This window comes from Apteryx rowi, unplaced genomic scaffold (assembly GCF_003343035.1).
Source record: "Apteryx rowi isolate R43461 unplaced genomic scaffold, aptRow1 scaffold_286, whole genome shotgun sequence".
Classification (NCBI taxonomy): Eukaryota; Metazoa; Chordata; class Aves; order Apterygiformes; family Apterygidae; genus Apteryx; species Apteryx rowi.
Genome location: NW_020449263.1, coordinates 168,399 through 190,793, shown reverse-complemented (window position 1 = coordinate 190,793; position 22,395 = coordinate 168,399). Strand labels below are relative to the sequence as shown.

At 37.2% G+C, this 22,395-nt stretch overlaps 1 protein-coding gene across 1 annotated transcript in view; it reads left to right on the top strand.

Moving 5' to 3' along the window:
- The window catches only part of CALCRL (calcitonin receptor like receptor), a 70,533-nt gene that overhangs the window by 20,154 nt on the left and 27,984 nt on the right, over nt 1–22,395 (top strand). Inside the window, exon 2 of the mRNA XM_026069072.1 lies at nt 21,723–21,822. Coding sequence (XP_025924857.1) covers nt 21,772–21,822 — 51 coding nt within the window. The 5' untranslated portion in view covers nt 21,723–21,771. The remainder of the gene's footprint in view (nt 1–21,722; nt 21,823–22,395) is intronic.

The following is a 22,395-nucleotide window of genomic DNA, read 5'->3' as shown; positions in this document are numbered from 1 at the left end:
TCTAAGGAGCTCTGAGCTCTTTAACAGTTGCATTGGAAATAAATTGTGTTGAGTGTTAAGACTTGCCTTTAGAAATCTTACATTTTTATAGCTTAAGCAGTTTCACTTTCTTCTATGGTTTTTAGTAGAAACAAGAAATGATGTGCATATAATACTCAAAGTTATCGAAGCATTGCACCCTTGGACACAAATGCAGTTGATGTTGCAGAAACATAGTTCTGAAGAACAAAATTCTGAAATTCATAGCTCAGAGAATAGCTCTGTGCAAGAATTCCCCATAGGATGTTGTAGATATAGCTAGGATGAGGAATGCTAACAAACCTTAGGATGTAACAGCAAGTACGTCATAACTGCTTTTGCCAAGAAACTAACCCAAATCCCACAGTGATCAGCTCCACCTATGTCACAGTCCTGTGAGAGAGGAAGGATGTTGCTTAGCGAAACACACTTGAGCCGTTTTAGGACAGGAAAGAGCAAAGATGCATAGCTTTGCACTGAGAATTTCATATAAATCAGAAATTCTTGAAGCCTAGTACAGGTTATCATAAAGAGAGTTTTATACTGGTCAGATGTGAAATACAAATGATATGGAAGTGAAATACAGAACAGACTTTTCACAGCCTGAGTAAGATAAATTTTTGGTCCCAAGGAATACACAAGAATTACACATTATGGCTGTCAAAGCTAACTACCTGAACATATTGAAAAATAAAAAGTTATACAAAATTGTAGTTTGATTTTTATGGAATATGATTTTATAGAGTATGACCCTAGTACATAGAGCTTAGCATCTTTCATAAATAAAACACTTTACACAATTAAAATATAATTATGTGAAGGCTCCATAAGCACAAAACAGTTTTAGCTTTTGGAAGTTGTATTGGGCTGGGGGTCAGGATGCCCCATACTGCTTTCAAAAAATCTCTTAGATCTTTAATTTCCAGCTGAACAGTCACCAAAAGTCTATAGAAAAGACCTTGAGCAGAACTTAGACCTAATACAGCAATACAGATGCATTTTTTAAATTTATATTAGGTCTATTTGGCCCTTTTGGCTTTTGCTTATGCAATGACAATGCTTTATTTTAGAGAATATATATATATATATTTCTTTTTCAAATAGGAAGATACAGTATTGTCTCTAAAAAGATATATTTCTTTTAAGCTCTTTGGGGAAGTGGAGAAGGTTGCTGGTGTGCTGTTTTTATAAGATTATACCTTCAGAGCTATTTTTAGGGCTGATTGGCAAAGCCCAGTAGTGTCAATTGCAATCACAGAAGCAAGTTTCTAAGCTCAGCAGATAATTATACTTCAGTAAAACAAATCTTTGCTGTAAAAAGATGCCACCCTTTTCTCCACCACCTCTCTGTACTTAAGACCGTTTGAATCTTCTGGCCATTTACACTCTGAGAGGAGATGTTTCTTGCAAAAATGACTCCATGTTTCTGCATTTGTTAGTGTTTCTGGTATATAGACTACTTTTTTAAACAATGTATAAACAGGACAAATTAAATACAGCCTGCAGTACTCGTCTGTCCTAGCAATTGTTTTAATGCATTACAGTTGCTGGAAAACTGCACAAGTTATGTTTCCAATGTTCCTCCAGCTGTCTTCTGACAACCATGCAGTGATGATGTTTCAGCTCTTTTGTTGGGATCTCACCCAAAATTTCCATAATGCTCTTCTGACCTTTGCTGGCATTTCTCTGAGACTTTTCCTTACTAGTTTGGCCCTCCTTTGCTCTCTCTTGAGGTGATTCAGTCTTTAAATGTGACCCCTTTTCACACCACCTTTATTTTTGAGGTGTTTGATTCAGCTCTGGGCATGTCACGATTTAGTGACATTAGTGAAATTGCTAGGAACCCCGAAACATAACCATACTGTGTATTTTTTTTATACCTCATCATATTTTCATTTTCGTAGGTTTGATTTTTTGTGTGTGTGGTTTTTTTGTTGTTTTTTTCCCTCTCCCCGCAAACCCTGCATCTTTAATGGGGCTTCCTGCTTCTTCAGCTGATCTGTTTTCATGGAGGCCATGAATACAGGAGGGAGCCGTAGTGCTAAATGTTTGGGGTGGGATGCAGTGTTCCAGCAGGCAGGCGTCTGCTGCTGCTCTAGAGGCTCACCTGGCTGGTGGCTGCCACGGTGTGGCATGTGCTGGAGGCCTCAGTGGCCACCTTTGGCTGATGTCTGCTGTACCCTCAGGGAATTCCAGAGGGCCCTGGGAGTCCATATGCAGACAACTAAACCGAGCCTTTGGTCTTGATCTCTCTCTCTAAACCATTACACGTATGAATAACACTTTCCAGGCATGTGAGGAATAATGCTGGCAAGATTCAGCACATACATAGTTATATTTGTGTGTTGGCAGTTTGGTACTTTGAGTTAAGTGGAGTTAATATTAGGGATCAATTATGCTACTAGCAGTTTGTAGAATAACCAAAATGAGAACCAGTGGTTTTATTTCAAATTCTTTTGCATTTTCTGCAATATTCGTATGTAATGTTGGCCTTTTCCTATTATAGAAGATTAATTAATATGAAAGGTTTACTATTTCCACTACACCAACACATGCTGTGAACGTCCCCAGTGTATTGTTTGAACAGAAAAACTGTTAATGATATAGGTATTTAAAAAGCTAAAATTATCCTCTGAAGTTAACACCCTTTCAGTTCTATTGTTTTGTTTTCAGTGCAGAGATTTGAGAAATCCTTAGTGTATTAGGACAATTGTAAATAAGTTTCCCCAACCAAAAGGACTGTAAAGTTTGTTTTTTCAAAGTGACTCTTATTTTGAAAGAGCACTTCAAAATCTAAATGAGGACCTAAATCTTGTATCTGCAGCTTTTTTGAATTGATAGTTGCTCATGATAAATATCAGATACTAGTTTATGAATCTCCTGCAGTGTAATATGGTTGTCTAGCTCTTATGTTTATTAGGCATAATATGCTAATATAAGCTATATTCTATTTTTCATTGCAATGTTTTTCACATTTATAACCATGAAAAAAATTTTTTTTTTTTTAAGTAATAATACTTTTCTTATAGTTCTTGTCTTTTCTTATCTTTCTTGTTCTCTGGCACATGTTTAACAGGTAAGCTTACATCTTTGCAATAGTTCATTCGGGCACTATAATCGTATCACGGAAGTTGGAGAATACCATGAGTTTGGTGCTGTCACCAGGTTATTGCTTTAAAAATCAAGAATCATTTAAAAATAAGGTATTTCAGTTCTTTTATTTTGTCTGGGGTGCTGTGGAGGTGCATTCAGTGGATTCCCTTCAGTCGCAATGTCTTGATTGACAGCTGTGATTGTTGCATGATTATGTATCTAGGCATAGGAAATTTTTGATTCATCATGAGGCTGTATGGGAGTAATGAAGGTATCATGAAAGTCAGTGTGACTATAATTGCCAGATTGTTACAACTGTGAATTTAAATCAGCTTTATTGGTGCCTGTATATTGCACTGTTATTTGTTATTGTGACTGTTATTTACTGGAACATAGCATTAGTGATTCATTACAAGATAGCTAGCCCTGAATATCAGTTGAAAATTGCAGTTAGTACACAATGTGAAGGTATAGTCATTTGGTTATCAAGAGCTCATTACCTAAGTCATGATTAAGATGGCTGAAAAAAATGCCATCTACATCACTATTATATGCAACTGAAAACACTACTATTGCTTTATAGTGAATTCAGGCAATTTAAACTCACTAGGTGTCATGACTGTAGATCATATCCTGATCAGTCAATGTGGATAATGCATTAGACATATATGAGTGGGTTTTTTTAAATTAAGTAAGCATAATTATGACTTCACTAGCATCTTTTTAGGAGCATTTATCTGTTAACCAAGGGCCAACTGATTATTTACAAAGTAAAATTCATAACAGCTTGATATGAGTAAGTAAAATTGTATAGTCATAATTTTTGCAGACAGTAACAAGCAAGAAAAATACAATATTTTTTTTTTGTGGATTGGTTAAGAAACATTAAAATAGCTGGAATCGAAGAAAATAGTCTAAGGAAGGTCAGAGAACAGAGGGGACTCTGTTGCAGCAGCAATTGTCAGTAATGTAAAAGAGGATCCTGTTTTGGATTCTGTTTGTCTGACCAATTTGAGAAATAATGTATCAGACAAAGACAATAGAATAAAAGCGCTTAATGTTGTAATGCTGAAGTTAATCTTCCAGTAGGGGACACAGCATGAAGCACTGGTAAACACTGCTGGCTTGGGAAAAATAATTTTGTAAATCCACAATTTCATGTTGTTATCTAGGATCCATGAGGATTAATACTCTAGGAGACAGACACTTCTGTACTCCAGGCCTCCTTTTATAAATATTCCCAGCCAGGGTTGAAATGGTTCAGTGTCTCTTAATTGTTGCTTAAATATGTAATAGGCCTTCTTATTAAAACAAAAATAAGTTTGTAGGCACCCTTTCTTGAATCCAAATTAGGGGAAAAAAGTACCCAAAAGGTGTATCAGTTTATCACATTACTAAAAACCAGAAAATAATGCTGTACTCTGGGAATCTTCTGTGATACTTTTCAGCATTTGAACGTAGTAGAACTGGGCTATGCTATGAAGATAGTGTGAAACACCTCTCCAGTCCACCTCCCTACATTTTACTATTTCTGTAGCTTTAGATACCTTATATTATTTTCACAGATAATTGAAGCTGATTGCTCTAATCAATAGTTGTTGTTTTCCTTAATTTAATTTTTTTGTAGATAGGGTTGTTAAATTACTGATTGTAAGTTGTTTGCAGCTTATTAGGAAAATGCATAGGACTATGGCTCACCATCCTTGCTGAGGGCCCTCTCGCTATAAAGGATGGTTGGGAATCTCCTGCTTCTGGCTGTCACTTTTCCCGAGTGCAGCCTCCCAGTCAGACTATAGGGGAGGCCCCATATAGGGGAGACCCATACGAAGTCCCACGGCAAAGGAGGGAGGGCTGCGATCAGCCTGAATGAACTGCGCTGGTAATAGCAGCTTGGTGCTGGACACCTTCCTTCCCGAACAGTCAGAAGGCCTGTGGGCAAACTGACTGCACGTATAAAGATTGCCTGCACAGCAAATATACAGTAAGACCTGCTCAGTAGGAAGCAAAAGCCTCGGTGCCATTATCATGTTCTCTTGTCACTGGAACCAGCGTGTGGTCTGTGGAGACACTGGCAGTCATTGGGTTGTCCTGTGGATTTAAGGAACTGACTTCAGATTCTCATCTAGAAAAAAAAAGGGTTGTATGTTCTGACAGAGCACAAGGGAAGGGAATGTGTATTTTATTTTTTGTGCTTTGTAGTGCTTGCTTTGTGTGTTAGAATTATTTTGTGTTGTCACTGTAGCCATTACATATTATTTTTAATTGACACTTGATCTATTTCAACAATGATAAATTGCTTAAATATACTTTTTGGTATTAAAGTTGTTTTTAAATGTGGCATTTTAAAAACAGAGCTTAAGACTATGTTTGGATTACCATTAAAATTGGTTTTAATTACTTCTTTTATCCATGTTAAATATACAATAAGTAGAGTATGAAAGACTGCAGACTTCTATCACTGCCTCGCTGTTGCACAAGAAAAGGTTGCTGGTCGTGTCTGCCACTGGTGATATTTATTACCTTTTCCTGAAATATTACTGTGCTATTTGGAAGCTGTGATAAAACAAGTTACAAGTTATAGGATCATCACAAAATAATTCATATATTGCTTGTGATAATTTTCCTTGCTGTAATCTTTGGGGTGGGTGTTTAGAATGGGTAGCAAGAGATAAGAAGGATTGAGCTGGTCTCAGCAGATCACTTTAGGTAACAATTAGCTCTTGGTAACAGTGTCCAAACTATACCCTGAGAACAGACTTTGGGTCTGAGACGATCTTACAAAAACGTAAGTGCAGTTATAGATGAAAGACTGGTGTAGAAAATAAATGACTGATAATTTCTTAGCAGAAATAGTGGATTATATTTTCCTGAAGTTTCATTTGTCTGGGTTTTCTCTTACTTCGGACAAGGACTTCTCTCTATTTGCAGTCCCTTTGATGACAGTTCCTACATAGGATAGCAAATTCATTGCTAAGTGGATATTTAAACCTCAGACATGACCCCGCAGGCGGTGTGGTGATGGGCAAGTCACTTAAATTCTGTGTTGGGTTCTCTCAGACACATGAGGGAGTTTATTGCTTATATCCTTCAAAATGGATTTCAGATTTACTTGCAGGTTTTTGTAGGCCTCTCTGAAACTATAAATCAGAGTAGACTGATTCTGAACACTCCACTTCTTGCTGGTATTCTCTCCTATAGAGAATAAAAATCATATATGTAGTAGTAGCTGAAAGACACTTAGTTTCGCAGGACTGTCTGTCAGACATGAAACTGGTTACATGTTACTCTTACAGTAGATATCTCATGAAGAGCCAGCTATTGCTTCAGCGTTCCTTCACAGACCTCCCACCAAAGTTAGCAGCTGACTGTAAAGTATCAGAATCAGTATGTTTTAACTATCTTACTCCCATCCTCCCTTTGTGTTCTTCCTCAGTGCCTCTCTCTGACATTAAAGGAAAAACTATGTACATATTTTGAAGAGTTTTTTTGATTTGTTTCTTGTTTTTAGAACTGAACCCATTTTTTGCACACTGTAATCATTCTACATCCGGTAGCACTTTATAGTTTCAGTAGCTGATTTGGCGCCTGCATTAGGATCAGTTTGAATTTCCCATCAGTTCAATGGCCTGATTTTCAACAGATGTTTTAGGGTCATCCTCATGGTAATATCTGACCCTCCGAGGTGACTCGCCAAGTGGGGTTCAGAGTTCAGATGTCTGGGCGATGGCCACTTTAGATTTAAAGTTTTCATATTCCTTAAGAACACTTGTTTTGTCAAAGGCTTATTTCTCTTCTCCATAACCTTCTAAAGTGATGTAATGAGACAGAGCCTGAGGATCAATAATGACTTCAAAGGTAGAAGTTGTCTGATAGCAACATCCTGGAAATGAACTTAGTCTAGTGGTTGCAAATGCTACTTATTGAAATCTGAATATCTCACAGAGTTCAAATTTGGGAGATGATGTCTTTTAGAAYAGGCCAAACCAAATGAAGCCAAACTTGTCAGTGTCACTCTTGATCAGAGTCTGTCTCTAATACGTGTTACACTGCTCAGATGAAGCAAAAAGTGCTCCACTATCCACTGGACTGTTAAAGAAGTTAAAGCTGTTAAAGAAGCTACCATATTTATTTCTCTGCACTATCCTCATCATTGAGCAGTTATAAAATATGCTAGTTCAGTACTTGCTTTCTAATACTGTCCTGAGAATGGAAAATATCTTTACTGTAAAAACTGCAAGTTTTATTCCTGCAAATTTTGATTTAGTTTGAGAAATCTGGAGATGTTAGAGCAATGAGAAGTTATGTCATGAAATGTCATTTATTCTTTGTATGCTGTAGACCTGCAGCAATAACCAAGTATTTTTATTTCTGTAGGAATAACTTAAAAGGTCAGTAGAGCACATTTCTCTTATTCACTTACCAGTAAGACTTGCATTCAGTTAAGAATTAGTACAGAAATTTTGTGTGTGCTCTTGGCCCAGTTATGCATCTCAGTGATAAAGCACGTGATAGTTCTTTTGGAAGAAAAGATAGCTGCTTGCAGTTTCTGCAGAGAACAGTGTTATTTTGCCACTATATATGCTGATTAATTCAGAATATCACATTCATTACCTGCTGCGTTTCAGCACATATCCTGCTCTATCAACAGCAGGAGGAAGCCAGTGCAGGAGAAATCTGCTCTTCACCAAAGGAAGCTTGGCATAAACTACCTTGATGGAAATAAATGCAGGCGATTTTTTGTTTGTTTGTTTCTGAGTGGTTCCCTCACATGGAAGCAGTTGGGCGATGTTGTTTCTGTTGGCTCTAGCACTGTCAAGGACATTGATGATGAAAGTTTTATACTGTTTTTCACCCATTGCTTGGAAATTTGTCTCCCTTCACCCCCACCCGCCCCCAACCCAAATCCCTGCCAAGCCAGCAGCTGTGAACAACATTTGTCAGCAAAAGGAATCTGAAGTTTTGCACGCTCTGTGGAACAGGATACACAAATACAACTTTGAGCAGGGGAACAGTTGAGAGACACAAATTCACACCCTTTGAATAAAATGTGTGTATGAAATGGATGAGCCTTTTAAGGTGTCATGTAAGTTATAATGTGTAGAAGAGAATGGAAGAATGCAACCAAAGATTATTTTTTCATAATGACTTCTGGTACTGCAGTCTGAAAAATGTTAGAGTAATGCCTCAGAGTTTAATGCCCAAGCTTTTCTATTACTGTCAATTAGCAAACCTCCTGAATAGGAGTACTGTAATTGCTTCTGAGACCCTGGCACACCAATGGCAAGAACTGGTCTGTAGAGTTACAAACTTGGTCGAATGTGTCATAATTTTATTTTGGTAGACATTTATCCTTATCAGAGATTCCCATAGAATTCCACTAATTTTATTTCTACCAGGGATTATTTTTAATAGAAGAGAGGGAAATCAGTGTGAGAATTTTGTTTTGTTTTGTTTTCCTCCAGGAAAATAAATGAAGGATGTGTGTGTGCAGAAAATATGCACACCTATATTAAGGCTATCTAATATTTTCCATGCTTGTAATGGAAATTTTCAGTTGCTTGCAATTTTGACAAGCTTTAGCTGACAATTTCCATGACAAGTCTCTGCATTTATATTATTATTATTATTTTTATATTTGAAGAGGGGGACAATGTGCTTATATGTGTAAACAACATATAAATAGCATTTATACGTAGTTTATGACTAGAATAGCCGTGGTGGGCTTCCCATTCTTCTGTGATGTGGTTATAGTGCTTGTAATGTTTAGTTATTACATTTGGAATGTGATATTTCATCTTCATCAAATACCTTGTCCAAGTGAGAGTTGAGTTTATCAAAGTTGTGATTTTGTGTCTGATTTATATAATGTTTGTAATGTTCATAGTTAATATTTTTATTTGAGTTTGCATTCAGGTAAGACAGGCTGCAATAGTGCAAAAGGATATGGAAAAGTCTGTTTGTAATTAAAGGAACACTAACTGGGCTTTAGGGACTGTGTGTAAGATACACTAGTCTTTCCCACGGCCACACCCTGAGCCTATGATCTTTGACTGAATTCATGGAAACATTCAGACTGCTTCCTACAGATTGCAGCTGGCTCTGTCTATAAAATCTCTGCTTTACAAAGAGCAGAGGATTTTGTGTGATAACATGCAATGATACATTTCATTCTGCTGCAGTGTTACTATACAGCTATGTGAAACAGATGAAATGCATCAAAAAAAGACCGCAACACGCTATGTTGCATGCCCTTGCAAATAATACTGAAATGCTAGTAATAGTCTTCCTTGCAGTTCTCATTCTGAGGACAGTGAAATAGTGCAGTTCTTGAGCATCAAATATGCATACAGCTTGCAGACTGCATGCCAGCCAAACTGTTAGAAGACTCACCAGCTGCTTTTGCTATTTCAAACTTTTAACATCTTTCCAACAGTATAATCTCTGCAAGTGGAATTTTTCAATGGCACAGCATCTCCTTCCTATTAACACCATGAAAACATAATATGATGGCAACTGAAATGTAAGAACTGTTAGACCTGGGGCTCATTCAGTACATTATCCAGTTTCCAACAGTTGCTAATATCTGGTAGTTGAAAGAAAGAAATAAGATTTTTGCCAAAGACAATTAATGGAAAAATGTGCAAATTAGGAAAGGGTTTCTTCATTTTTTCAGATATGGATTGACTTCTGCACTTTCAAGGGGAAGAAATCTTACTTAAGTGGCATCTCAAAGAAGATTTCAAAATGTATTATTTCAGTCAGAGGTGAAGATGTTCTGTATTCAGATGCTCCCTGTATTCAGACAGATGGGCTATCCTCATGACAAAGAGACTGGTAAAACTAAGTGTGCAGTGTCAAAGAGAACTGATAAAGGTCACCGTGGAAATAGTTTCTAGTTAGTTGAATTTGACTTTAGATGTCAAAACAGTCGTCACTGCCTTTTTGGTTACTGTACCTAACAGAACAAAAGTTTTGAGCATCACAAGTTTATACTGGTGCGTGTTTCTAGTTTTACAAGTCTAAAGTTCTCCATGTACATTTTCAAATCAGAGTGAAGAACATGTAGGGCAGGTACCATAAGAGAGGTTAGTGTAGTCACATGGTAGTGGTTTGCTTCCTGTTCAAAGAATCACACTTCTCATTTTAAGATGATTATTGATTATTACTATGATCCTGTAATTCATTTTTACAATAACAGTAACCCTAGCAAAACAAGCGTTTCTTTGCTCCTAGGAGCTTGAAGCACTGTCAGAGTTGTGCTCGTGTGAATATTGTGGGTGTGGAAGGGTGTGGATGAAGCTGAAGGGAATTCCCATTTAGAAGACTTTGAAATGTTCATGAATGATATTTTCTTCTCTTTGTCAACACTATTGTTAAATCAAGATTATTAGAAAATGATGTTAATGTAAAATGCTGTTGGCTATAACAATATCTTGGTACGTGCCTTCACTTGAAGGATTTGTATATAGACAGTAGAAAAACCCTTTATCACCGTCGACGTTATAGCTACCTTGAGGAGATTTTTACAGCTAATCTGTGAGGAGGAGAATTATTACTGTATGTAAAAAGCCTTGGTTATAAATCTGGCATCGTTGTGTTCTTAATCTGCTTTTTGAGTATGTACATCCATTCTTTTCTGTCATTAGAAAACATCCACAAGTCCTTTGCTCAGCTTCACTGTACTGAGTATAGGCCCTGATTTTGGGAAGTTCTGTGTCCATGTGGGTCGCAAGAAGACACGCATGTACTGTTATGCAGCTAGGAATCATTGTTCAAGACTATGCACTTTAAAAACATATAGAACGTAATTTATTTCCATACTGTTGGGATTAACTTTAACTACTTCTGATTTTTAACTTTGTTGAATCTAACAATCTCCTTTATGGCTAGCGTACTCTGTATAAACCCAGTAAAAATTTGCTGCTATAATTTTAGGAATACACAGATGAAAAAAGCATAGAACAGATGGGAAATAACTGTAGCTAATTAAAAAGCAAAGAAGACACATCATACTTCAGACCAGTAGCATTCAAACGGTTGTTTTTGGCTTCTGCCTGGTCTTGGCTTTTGCTACAGGACCAATTAGTAGTTTTGATAGTTTAGCCCAGTGTAACTCAAAATGCCTAATATTCATAGGGGGAAATAGATCAGATCTTGTTGTTTCAACCTCTGGCATGTGAAATTTTAAATTTAAGAGGAAATGTTTTGAATTATGGTGACTTAGGTTGACGTAGTAAAAGGCTTTGAAGTAGCTGGTGGTTCTGTTTGTTTTGAATAAGTATATTGAACTGTATTTTTTTAAAGCTTTCTTGAATGTACTTGAAGTTTTTTGGAATAGTGAATGCATCAGAAATAGCCTGTGAGAGAAAATGGTGATATTTTGCATGAAATTCCATCTGAAAGTTCATTTTCAGTCAGTCCAAAAATAATACTGGTGAAAAGAAAGCTGGTTTTAGTATTCTTAGATTCTTTGTATTATATTTAAAAAAGATTCTAACACAAAACCAAAAGACCGTAGTGCTTGACATTTGCATTGAGAGTTTATCTTTATTTCCTTCATCAATTCTGTTCAAGTCACTAAGCAATAGTGACCTCAAAATTAGGACACGAGTCCTGATGCCGGGGTTCCAGCAGCACGGTGTTTATGCTGGCCTAAGTAGCTCTCTTTCCTGGCCACCTGCTCCCTTCCCGTACTGCTCTCAGTTGCTGGTGTGGCCTGATCCACCTAAAAATTAGTGACTTCATAAAACTTCATATTAAAAACAACTTTATAAAAACTTAATTTATAGTTGAATCAGAGTATGTTTGTGTATATTTGTACGTAAATGCTCACGTTTGTAAAGGTTGATCTAGAAGAAACTGACCTAAATCCTATGTGTTTCATAGCATAGGTTTATCAACCAAACTGGGCTGGGAGTGGGGGATTAATGGGAGAAAAAGCTTGAGTAGTAAGATCTGAAAGAAGAGTCCTGATACATTTCGATTAACCCATTCTTTCCTTTCCATTGCCTTGTTCTGACCTTGGGAAAATTTTTTGAGCTGTGGAAATACTGTTCTTGTAAAATTAGCATGTGCCARTGAAGAAACAACAAAAAACTTTTAAAACTGGGCCAGTCAAGAAAATGACTTCATGCTGTAAACATTTTCGCAAAGAAACCTTTGGATCTCTTTTTGGTCATTTACTTGGTAAACAGCATCAGTGTCATTCAAATAAAAAAAAAAAAAAAAAAAAAGGACTGAAAAGGGGTGCATAGAGCAGCACAGATTACTCTCTGCAGTCTGGAAGAAGCAGTGTCTGGAAAAAATAAAACTTCAAACATCTGACCAAGGGTTTCTATACAAGTCTTATGTGGTCTATTTGATGAATTCTTGAGTTCATATTGCCATTGTTTTAATTTAGAACAGTAATGATTTTGCCTGAAGGTGGAAAAATGTCCTTTGGAGAAGGAGAGAGGTAAATATATCATATTTTTCACATACTTAATTGCATGTCAGGTAACTATACTCCTTTAAAAAGATCCTTTTTTGAAAATAAATCCCATCTTTCCAGGTTAGTCTGTGCAGGAAAGAGGGAGCAGAGTGAGAGATCAGAGAGAGATGTTGGAGGAGAGAAAGCAAGCAAGCTGAGCGACCCTCTGCTTCAGAGCAGCCCATGCGGGGGGATGATGGCTCTAGAATAAACTTCCTGTTGCATTACTATCCCGTCTGTCAAACTGTACTGCTGCTAAATCACATGAGATATTTTTACAGGTAATTCTTTTGTTAACATCAACAAATGCAAGCTAAGGAAAGGAAGATGGAAAATATTTTTCTATTTTCTCTGAATTGATGTGTGTGGTAAAGGTTCTCAGTTCTCTCCTTTGGAGTCCTTAGCAAGGAAGTGAGTCATTAGTCACCTGTAAGGCGCAGCTAAGGGCTCCTCCCAGACCCTAAAATAACTAAGAAAACTTGTTCTCATTGTAGCAGCTGTATGAATGTTGGTATTGCCTAGTTCAAATACTTGCAATATTCAGGCCATGAGGAACTGTAGAGGGAGACAGGAAGACAAAGCGAATCCTTGAAAATTTTCAGAGAATTGTTTCATAAAGCCCTCGCCTAAAACCTTAAGATGTTCACAGTTTTGAATATGCAGCTGGAATGAAGCAATAGAATTTGGGCCATGCAGGAAAATTCAACAACTCCGGTGTCATACTTATGATGATTTGCTATACTGTGTAACTGGCTGGATTTGAGGTCACCTTAGTAACACATCCCTATGAATTTTGAGGTTTGGCCCAGGAAGTTTTGGTGTGCATGTCTGTGGACATCTTGCTCCAGTTTCAATTGTGATTTATTTCCTTGAATGCATGATGAATATGGAGAGAAAAAAGGGTAATAGGGCATTAAAATACACCTAATAAGAAAACTGTTGGAGTTCTCCACGTTTTGCATAGCATGAATCCTGGAAAAGAGAACATGTCATGAGCAATCTCCTTCTATTTAAAATAACACATTAGTTGGAACATCCTCGTTGAAACATAACAGTTACTTTGGAGGAAGAGAAATTTTACAAAAGTTTACTGAATAGAGGTGGTGGAGTCTCCTTCTCTGGAGATATTCAAAATGCGCCTGGATGCAATATGTTTTTAACTACTTTTTAAAAATATAGCATAAAATTAGTATAATAGGAAGAAAGAGAAGTACCAGCACTAATCGTTATCAGTCAGACATTGGAATTCAATCTTCCATTATTCTGTTGTCATTGTTATTTCCTTTAATAATCTTTTCTACATCAATGTTTGATAGTGGTCACTCCAGCATTTTATAAGTAACGTTGTTCAGCACCCTTCCTTCTTAGTTTCTTCATGCTTGAATGAATGCTTCAGAACTTTAACACCATGTTTTAGAGAACGTTAAACTCCACTTGGTGAGTTTTGCCTAATGGCATATGTAGCTGTGTCCATAGATTTTAGACGTCAAGATACAGTCTGGGGTAAGGCGTGAAAGGGCAAAAAGGGTTAAGCTAATAAAGAAAGCATGACATATTCCTCAACAGAATGATTGACAAATAGCACTCGCTGAAAAACCTGGAGGCATTAATAACTATGATCTGTTTGATCTCACTCTTGTATCCCTGAGAATAATCCATGGAATTTAAACTTCGGTCTGTTGACAAAGATTTGCTTTGCCAGACTCACAGGTGCCTTTTTGTAGCAACTTTATTTAACAACTAGTTCCTCAAGAAGGTAAGCATTTTGGGTATTATTATTACTGTATAAGAGAAGAATTCTAAAAAAAAATACTGTTGTTTAAAATATATAAGTAATGTGGGAAATATTATCCTACCTTTTTTGTATTTTGATAAAATATGCAAAAATATGTTACTGGGGAACTGATTTCTGCAGTACAACTTATTTTATGAGAGCTGGCAGCTTCTGCTACTTCGTTAAAGTTATACTATATTGCTCTATATCAGACTGTGATAGATGCTTCTCTTTAGAAAAGAAAATAATCAGTACTGTTGGCAGAAAATACTGTAACTGAGAGAACACTGTGAAATGAAAGTGTGGAGTTTTGTGTCTCTTATTTACCCTAAATAATTTTACCTTGTCTTTCATATTTTTAACATGCATATATTTTTAACTTTATGCATTTATTTGGCACAGTCTGATATCCCTGTAAACAATACTGCTGAATTGTAACTTCGTAATCCCTGGGTTCTTGCCTGCCTTCCACATGCAATTGCAGCACTTCCTACCACTGGCTTCATAAGTTCTTAAGTCAATAGAAAGCTGATCCCGTTTGAGAGGGAGGAGTAGAGCCAACATAATGAAGAGGAAAGGCTTTGGAAGCACAGAGGTCAAGACAAGGCCTGTCTAGCTAAGAGCAAGGAGGAAATATCCTTGTATTTCTAGAAGCTATAGTTCAATATACTAGAATAAGTAGGCACACGCTTCTTCATTTTCTTCAGTTCTGCATATGTGATGACGAATACACAGATATGCACTGGATTACCTTTTATCAGTGGAAATCCTGCCAGCACAGCCCCAAAGAGCCAGAGCTGGTGTGGTGGACAAAGACATCTTAGCTCTGCAGTCTGTTATGTGCAGAGAAGCAATGTTGCCCAAGAGCAGAAATTGCTAAAAGTTGCAGGGGAAGAACCTTGTGGAGGTTTTCCTCCTCCAGTCTCTTATCCTGAGGGTTTTGGTGTGTGTGTGTGTGCGCACACGTGCAGTTTTTTTTAACTGGAGAAAACAGTTACCTCTACAGCCTGTAGTTCTTGGGATAACTTAGAATCTCATCCAAACCTGTGAACTGAAGTGTTACAAAAATAGAGTTAGGTTTTTATTTCTAGAAAAAACAGCACCACCATCACTTTGCGATAGATTCTTATAAGTATTATTAGAAAAGGCCAAGAGCATTCTCAATTACTGCCTGTAATATCTGTTGGTTGTGGGAGACAAATGATAGCCAAAAGCTATAAATGGGGAAAAGTATACAGGAGTAATTTAATCTGTGTAATTTTGTTTACAGGCAGTTCTACAATATCTGCAAGGCCCCTGACAAAAACAAACAAAAAAAATTATCTGCATGATAATAGAATAAAAGATGTGAAACATCTTTGTGAACTAGACCCAAGTTTCCACTTGCAATAAGCCTTTGACCTTCAAACTCACATACTGTGTGGCTTGAGAACTAAGCAAGGAGACAGCCTCTCTTTTCTACAGTGCGGGATGGGATCTTAGTTTATCCCTCGTAAGCCACTGCATTTCTCAAGCAAGCTCTTTGCAACGTTCTTGCTTTATGATGCTACTCACTGCCAGTTGCTGGTACTGAGGGTGGACTATAGTAGTATTCCCAAGGCATTAAAAATGGCACTAGGAGCATTTTCTAAGTGGTGGTGTTGGTCTTCCTGACATGTACTCCATCTGGTTTGATGAGAGGTAGTCGTACTTGAGGTTTGAAAGAATAACTGCAGTGAAGATAGGAATGCCTTCTTATAGCAATTCCATTAGCATGACAACTGAATTGCACCAGTGTTTTAACCCAGTATAGTAAGTTAAATTTTGTGTTTATTCTAAAATATAGCAACATATAGATCTGACATATTTGGATAATGTACCAGTTGACTTACATGTATATAAAAGGAGAGTACATTTAAAAAGAAAAAAAAAAGCCCTGTCACTGACTGAAGAGAGTGGTGCAATGAAATCTGTTGGAAACTGTGAACAGCTAATGCTTCTGTACAGTAAATACTGTTTTAGGGAGAATTTAAATTCTTTGATCTCCTGTCTCCTCTGTTTAGGAGTCTGCAACTGCTGATGCTTGTCTTAATTCAAAGTGATGATGAATAGGGAATTCTAGTATCATCAAACTGTGCTACCCAGATATGAAAATTCCACCAGCTTCAATAAGTTTGTTCCATAACTATTGTTATTGAGCCTTCTTAACTCCGTAACTATTAGGAGGGTGGACAAATTCCCACACATACCAGTGAGCTGTTGTGTGGTATCATCAGAGCAGTTTGATTCAAATTCTAGCAGAGGTGGTTCTCTCAGAAACTGGGCAGGCAATTTTCCTGATTAGGAAGATTTCCAGATTGCCCTGCATTGCCCTCTAGAAGTGTGGGTCTTTGTAGTCCACTCTCTGGGCTGAAGAATCTGTTGTGTATTAGGAGTTCGCTAGTACCAACCACTAGCAAAACTGCCCAAGGGGCAGAGTGTTTCCCCCAAAATTTATGTGAATGGAGAGTTAAGCAAAAGCCCTGACTGTCCTTCCATTTGGAACACTACTGAATTTTCCTAACAGTGTACTACAGTAATTCAAATTAGGGACACTTGAAAAGGGTTGGGCATTTTCCAACTTGGTCTTCTGCCTGTATCTTGGGCTGAAACAACTAAATCTTGCCTGGAGTTTGAAATGCTTTGAGTCGTATGCCACACTCTAAACAGAACCASAAATAATAAAATACCCTTTGTAGCTATTTCTCACAGATATTCCAACCTAGACAAAATCGGGGACTGCTAGAGTAACAGCAAAAGGGGGCATTTCTCAAGAAAATAACCATTCTGATCCCCTTTCTCAGCCAGAGAGACAGGGCATAGTTACACATGTTCAAGTTCAGTGTTGCAAGTGCAAGTGTTTTCAAAGATTACAGCATCACTGCAAGCTAATGTAATTTATCCTAAAAATGTTTTTTTTTCTCAGAAGAATCAAAAATTACCAGACAATTAGCCAGTGAAAGATTTTTGTGTATGTGTATGCATACACATGCAATGACATAAGTAGCCTCTTATTAAATTCAAGCTAAAGGGCAACTGCTTAAGGTCGGAGGAGCATGTGTTTTTTCTTTTGTACTAAATGTAGTCAGGTGATGGAAGTTCAAAAATTATTTTTCTCACTTTTTTTTTTTTACATTTTTGCTGTATCAATTAAATGGAAAGGTTTTGGAGTTCAGCAAGGGTGAAATTTACTCTTGGGAAGAGGGGAAAAGGGTAAAAATAGAAACAGCTGATGATACAGGCAGGGTGGCTCTGCAGAGAAAGCAGGAGGAAGAGAACACGAATGTCTGTTAAAGCTATATCAGTGACTTTTTTGGCTACGTTCAGCTTGCAGCTGCTGCTGAATTCTGTCTTCTGCAGTAGATCTCACTGCCATCAGTGAGAAACATTAAAAACACCTTTGGAGTATCATTAGTTTGGGCAACGGAGAATGTAACAAAGAGGAAAACCAGACAGTTCCTGTGTTTTTTAAGTTACCCCCGTGTTCAGTACCACATGCACTAAATAAAAAAAATGTGATTTTGAAGATCTGATTTGCTATTGAAATGCCCCATTCTCTTTCCGATGGCATTCCGTTTCATTGAGAAAATACTTAAGGCAGAAAGAACTGTTAGGTTGTAGCCCTGTGTCCACTGACTTACAACTTCATTCAATATCTATTGTGTAAATCATGGTCCTCTTGTTTTTTTTCAGTCCCCCACTGTCACCGAGGGGCCTCAGGGGATTCTGTCTACCCTTCACGATCTTTTCCTTTATGCTAATATTTAATACTTTCAGATTAATCTCAGCCCGATAAAGATGTCCTCTTTTCCGCACTGTAGAATTGTCAAGTATGTTTAATAGCAGAAGAAGAGCCTGGAAAGCATCAGTGTTGAAAGAATGGGTCTCTTTTTTCTGTCAATTCCTTTGCCTCATGCATCTAATACCTCCCAGCAAGTACTCTGAGAATTATATTTGTTTTTCATCTCATCAGAACAAATGATTAATAAAATATAGCCTTATTTTCTCAGAAGTAGTGGCCCACTACCTCAGTCAATGAACTATGTTGCTGTCCATTCCTAAGCAAGTTTTTAATTTTCCTCTGAAGGTTCTTATCCAAACTAACTGGAATAACTTTTGTGAAAATGAATTCATGCAAGAAATGCTTTGTTTAAGTCCAAATATGCATCTGAATGACCTTCACCCTGCATTTTGTAATTAAGTCCAAGAACAGTCATGTACAGAAGCAGGATTTTATTTCTATATATGTAAGTTTTAGCTTTGCAGTTGATAACTATGAGGAATGTGTAGAAAGCATTGAGAAAATCAGAGAATTGACTTRATTGTTTATCTCCTGGGAAGGATTAATAATCCAGTTTTGGATACTGGAATAGTTAGTACAAAATGCCTACAAAACCACTAGATATAAAAAGATATGGACCATTTAAGTGACTGAGCTAAGGAGTGACTTTCAATATTGTGAAATGGAAATGATCTTGGACTGTGAATCACAGCAGAGAAATTCTGCCTTTGTTTATATGACACAATATCTTTTAGATAAATAAAAATAGGCAAGGCATTATTGAATTTACATTTTAAATTTGCCATCCAATGTTTGTTTTATGAATAGGATTTTGGAACTGTTATAGAGGAAATTTTTTTAAACTTCTATGTACATTTATAGACAAACAGGCATTAAATTATTCTTGCTATGTTCTCCTTGATTGCTCTCTTTGCTTGTTCTGTGCATGTGATGTATGGCTTTTAACCCTACACGACTGTGCTTTGGCATACTTTGGAGAGAGAAGGTTACTCTGTTTATTACTTTATATCCAGGTAGTTAATTGCATTTTTTTTCCTGTGTTCTTTAAAAGGTCAGAGTTTTTCCCCCCTCCTCCAGGCACAACTGTAATGACTTAAGATTGTAACAGATTTGAATTAACTCCACTTCAAAATTATCATCTAGAGTTGAAATCAAATTGCCTCTTTGATAATTTAGAGATCAACATCTCCATTTACATTTGGTATTCAGTAAATCTTTAGTTGGTACACATGGATGTTTAGATTTTTCAATTATTAACAATGTCTCCAGTAACAAACAGTACAAATTTTATCATTCTGTATATGCCAGATGGTGATTTTGCAATAATCTATTTACTATAGTTCTCATCACGTATGGATTTTCCTAGAATACTATTAGCTTGCACTGCAGATATATTTCATGCATGTTAATTGATCTTCCTGTTAGTGTTTTAAGAGCCCTCAGAACAGCATATTGAATTTCAGTGTCTCACTAAATTACCCGGGCAATTTCTGGCAATCAGTATTAGAAGATTACATGCCAGTGGTAAAAATAGAGGGAAGGTTRCTGATACAGTTTTGCTCCAGGTTGAACAGGCACAAGAGTAACTGATTTTACAACAAATATCTTACATTTGCACCAACTATACAATAAACAGCAGTGATGTATTATTTTGTAGTCTGTATATCCTAGAAAAGGCAGTTTATTGTGTTACAGTAGTGTCAAGACGGCTGAGTCCCACTGTAAAAAGAGAAAAGAAGCAGAATGCTTGCTTTCTGTGACCAAGACACTTTGTGAAAAGGTGGACTTTGTGTGAAATTATCACTGCTGGCCAACCTACTTTCAGCTGTTTGTTATCCACCAGTCTCTTGTAGGGCATGACTGCTGAGTAAGAAAAACTTTGAAAGACCAAAGGAAGTGTGATCCAAGGGAGAATGTGATTTGAGTCAGGAGGAAGGTTTAGGTGTAGGTACTCAGCTCCCAGCAGCCCTCTTGCTTCAGCAGTGGTTGGATCTTTGAGCTAGCTATGTGAGTTTTGTATCTTAAGTAGCGATGTAATATTTCTGGTGATTTAATCTGTACAAGGGAGCTAAACTTGCCCGTATCTAGCCCTCTTTATTATTGCTAATAATAGTTTTATTGCTAGTATAGCAAAATACTTTAGGTTTTGAAAGACTGTTTAGTTGTAATAGCTTCATCTAAGTGTGAAGAAGTCTTTTGCTACCATGCAAGCAGAAGAGAAGTGCAGAAGCTTATGTATCTGTATTGCAGTCTTGACTTGACTTTGTGATCTTCTCAGGATGCTTCAGGACTATCTGTGGATGAAAATGCACTGAACCTAGGAGAGAGAAGGATTTACCAGCTTCTGTCCTTTTTCTTTTAGTTTGATGTTACTGTGAGTGATCACTAAAGCAGCTAGTGATGCATCAAGAAAAGATGGATTTAAAAGTTTACTGGTTGTTTGGTAGTTGGTCCCAGCTTTCTGATCATTTACTGGGCTTGAAAGGATGGTTGGCAAGTGCAGTGACTTGTTTCGTGGGGAACAGATTCTTCTCTCCACAATGAAATATTGCATGAGAAATCTCCAGTACATTTCCTTTCCTGTTGAGAGAGTTGTAACAGCAGGGTTATGCTTACTAGGTGGTCTAGGTGCTTAATTAGCCATTTTGTATACTTCATAGTTTCAGCGCACCTCTCAAGAAATGGTTCGTAGAATAGTCTGCACAGTAAGAGGATAATAGCTTTTGTAGGAGTAGTTCTGTTTGCTTCAAGCTATTCAGAAACATGTTTTCAGTGTTTTGGGGTTTTTTTTTGAAAGTAGAGCTTAGTGCAGTTTCTAATCCCTTTATGTATAACAAACAGGCAACAGAGCATAGGATACGCTTCTGTTTTGTTCTTTTCACTTTGACTAATGGAATTGCTTATTCCATCACATCCTGGGAGTTTTGAAAAAACCTGATACATTTGGGAGTGCTCAACAATTGTCAGATACAAAAACTATTTTACAGCTCACAACTAATCCCTGCATTGGCTTTGTTACCCTTGCAAAGCTGTACGAGTAAAGTACAAGCAAAATGGGAGTCATTAATTCAACACTGTAACAATGCAGAAAATGTAACGGTGGTCTCCTCGTGGCAAAGCTCTTGCTGTGCAGAGGCAAAGATGTCAAAGGGTCCACTCAGATCTTGGACTTTGAGAGCTGTTTCTTGCTACATATCCTTTAGAGTTGATACTGGCTGCCTGGCTGAGACACGATCCTCTGTAGACTGATGTTAGCTGAGACAAGGGGTGGCCCTCGCTACCTCCGCTGCGAGACGTGGAGGCAGCCATGCAGGACACCAATGCGCAGCATGACCCTGCTGCTGGCATCTGCTGCTGGTGAATGGAGTGCATTGTTTTCACATCATATGGCATATCTCCATGTATGTCACATGGCTTCACTGTGTCAGAAATACAAACTGAGAAGACCTCCGTTTATTTGTTCTAATTCAGAAAGAAAATACCAAGTCTTTTATCAGTTTTGACTTTCATGAATTACTAAACTTCTTCCTATGCCTTTTCCATTGCAGTTTGAGTTCATTTGACTACAGAATACAATACACTGCACCAGATATAAAAATGGCAACAAACTGGATCATATTTTTGCTGCTCTTCTTATCTGTTACTATGGTGAGTTTTATCAGTTTTTTTAAAATCATATTCCCACTTTCAGTTTTAACATGTGTGTACAGAATACTGCAGAAATTATTAATATGGACACACAGAAACAATTAATCTTGTGTTCAAGTGAAGTTTCTGCACAGCCAGATCATTATCTGGTTTACGTCCTGCTTTTAATTCCTGTGCTAAAGGAACAGAAATAGTCAATTACCTCTGCTGAACCCAGAATATCCTTTGCTAACAGAGAACTTTACAGTAGCAATTGATGAGTTACATATAGGCAGTGCTATGCAGACCGCAGTAAGAGCAGAGGAGACTTCTGATTCAGATTCAGAGGAGATCCTGGGAATCTTTAATTTTACCCCTTGCATGACAGGGGTAAAATATTTCTATCTGCCACTGTATTTCCCCCTGAATTTTTGTAGCTTCCCTCTGAAATAAAGTATTTCACATTTAGAAAAATGGAGTTCAAAGGTTTAATTTTTGATGAAGATCCATGTTCTTATTTTTGTATTTTAGTTTGAATAACTGTAACACTGGATGTCATATCCTTCATATCACAGGAGTTTCTTTTGGATACCT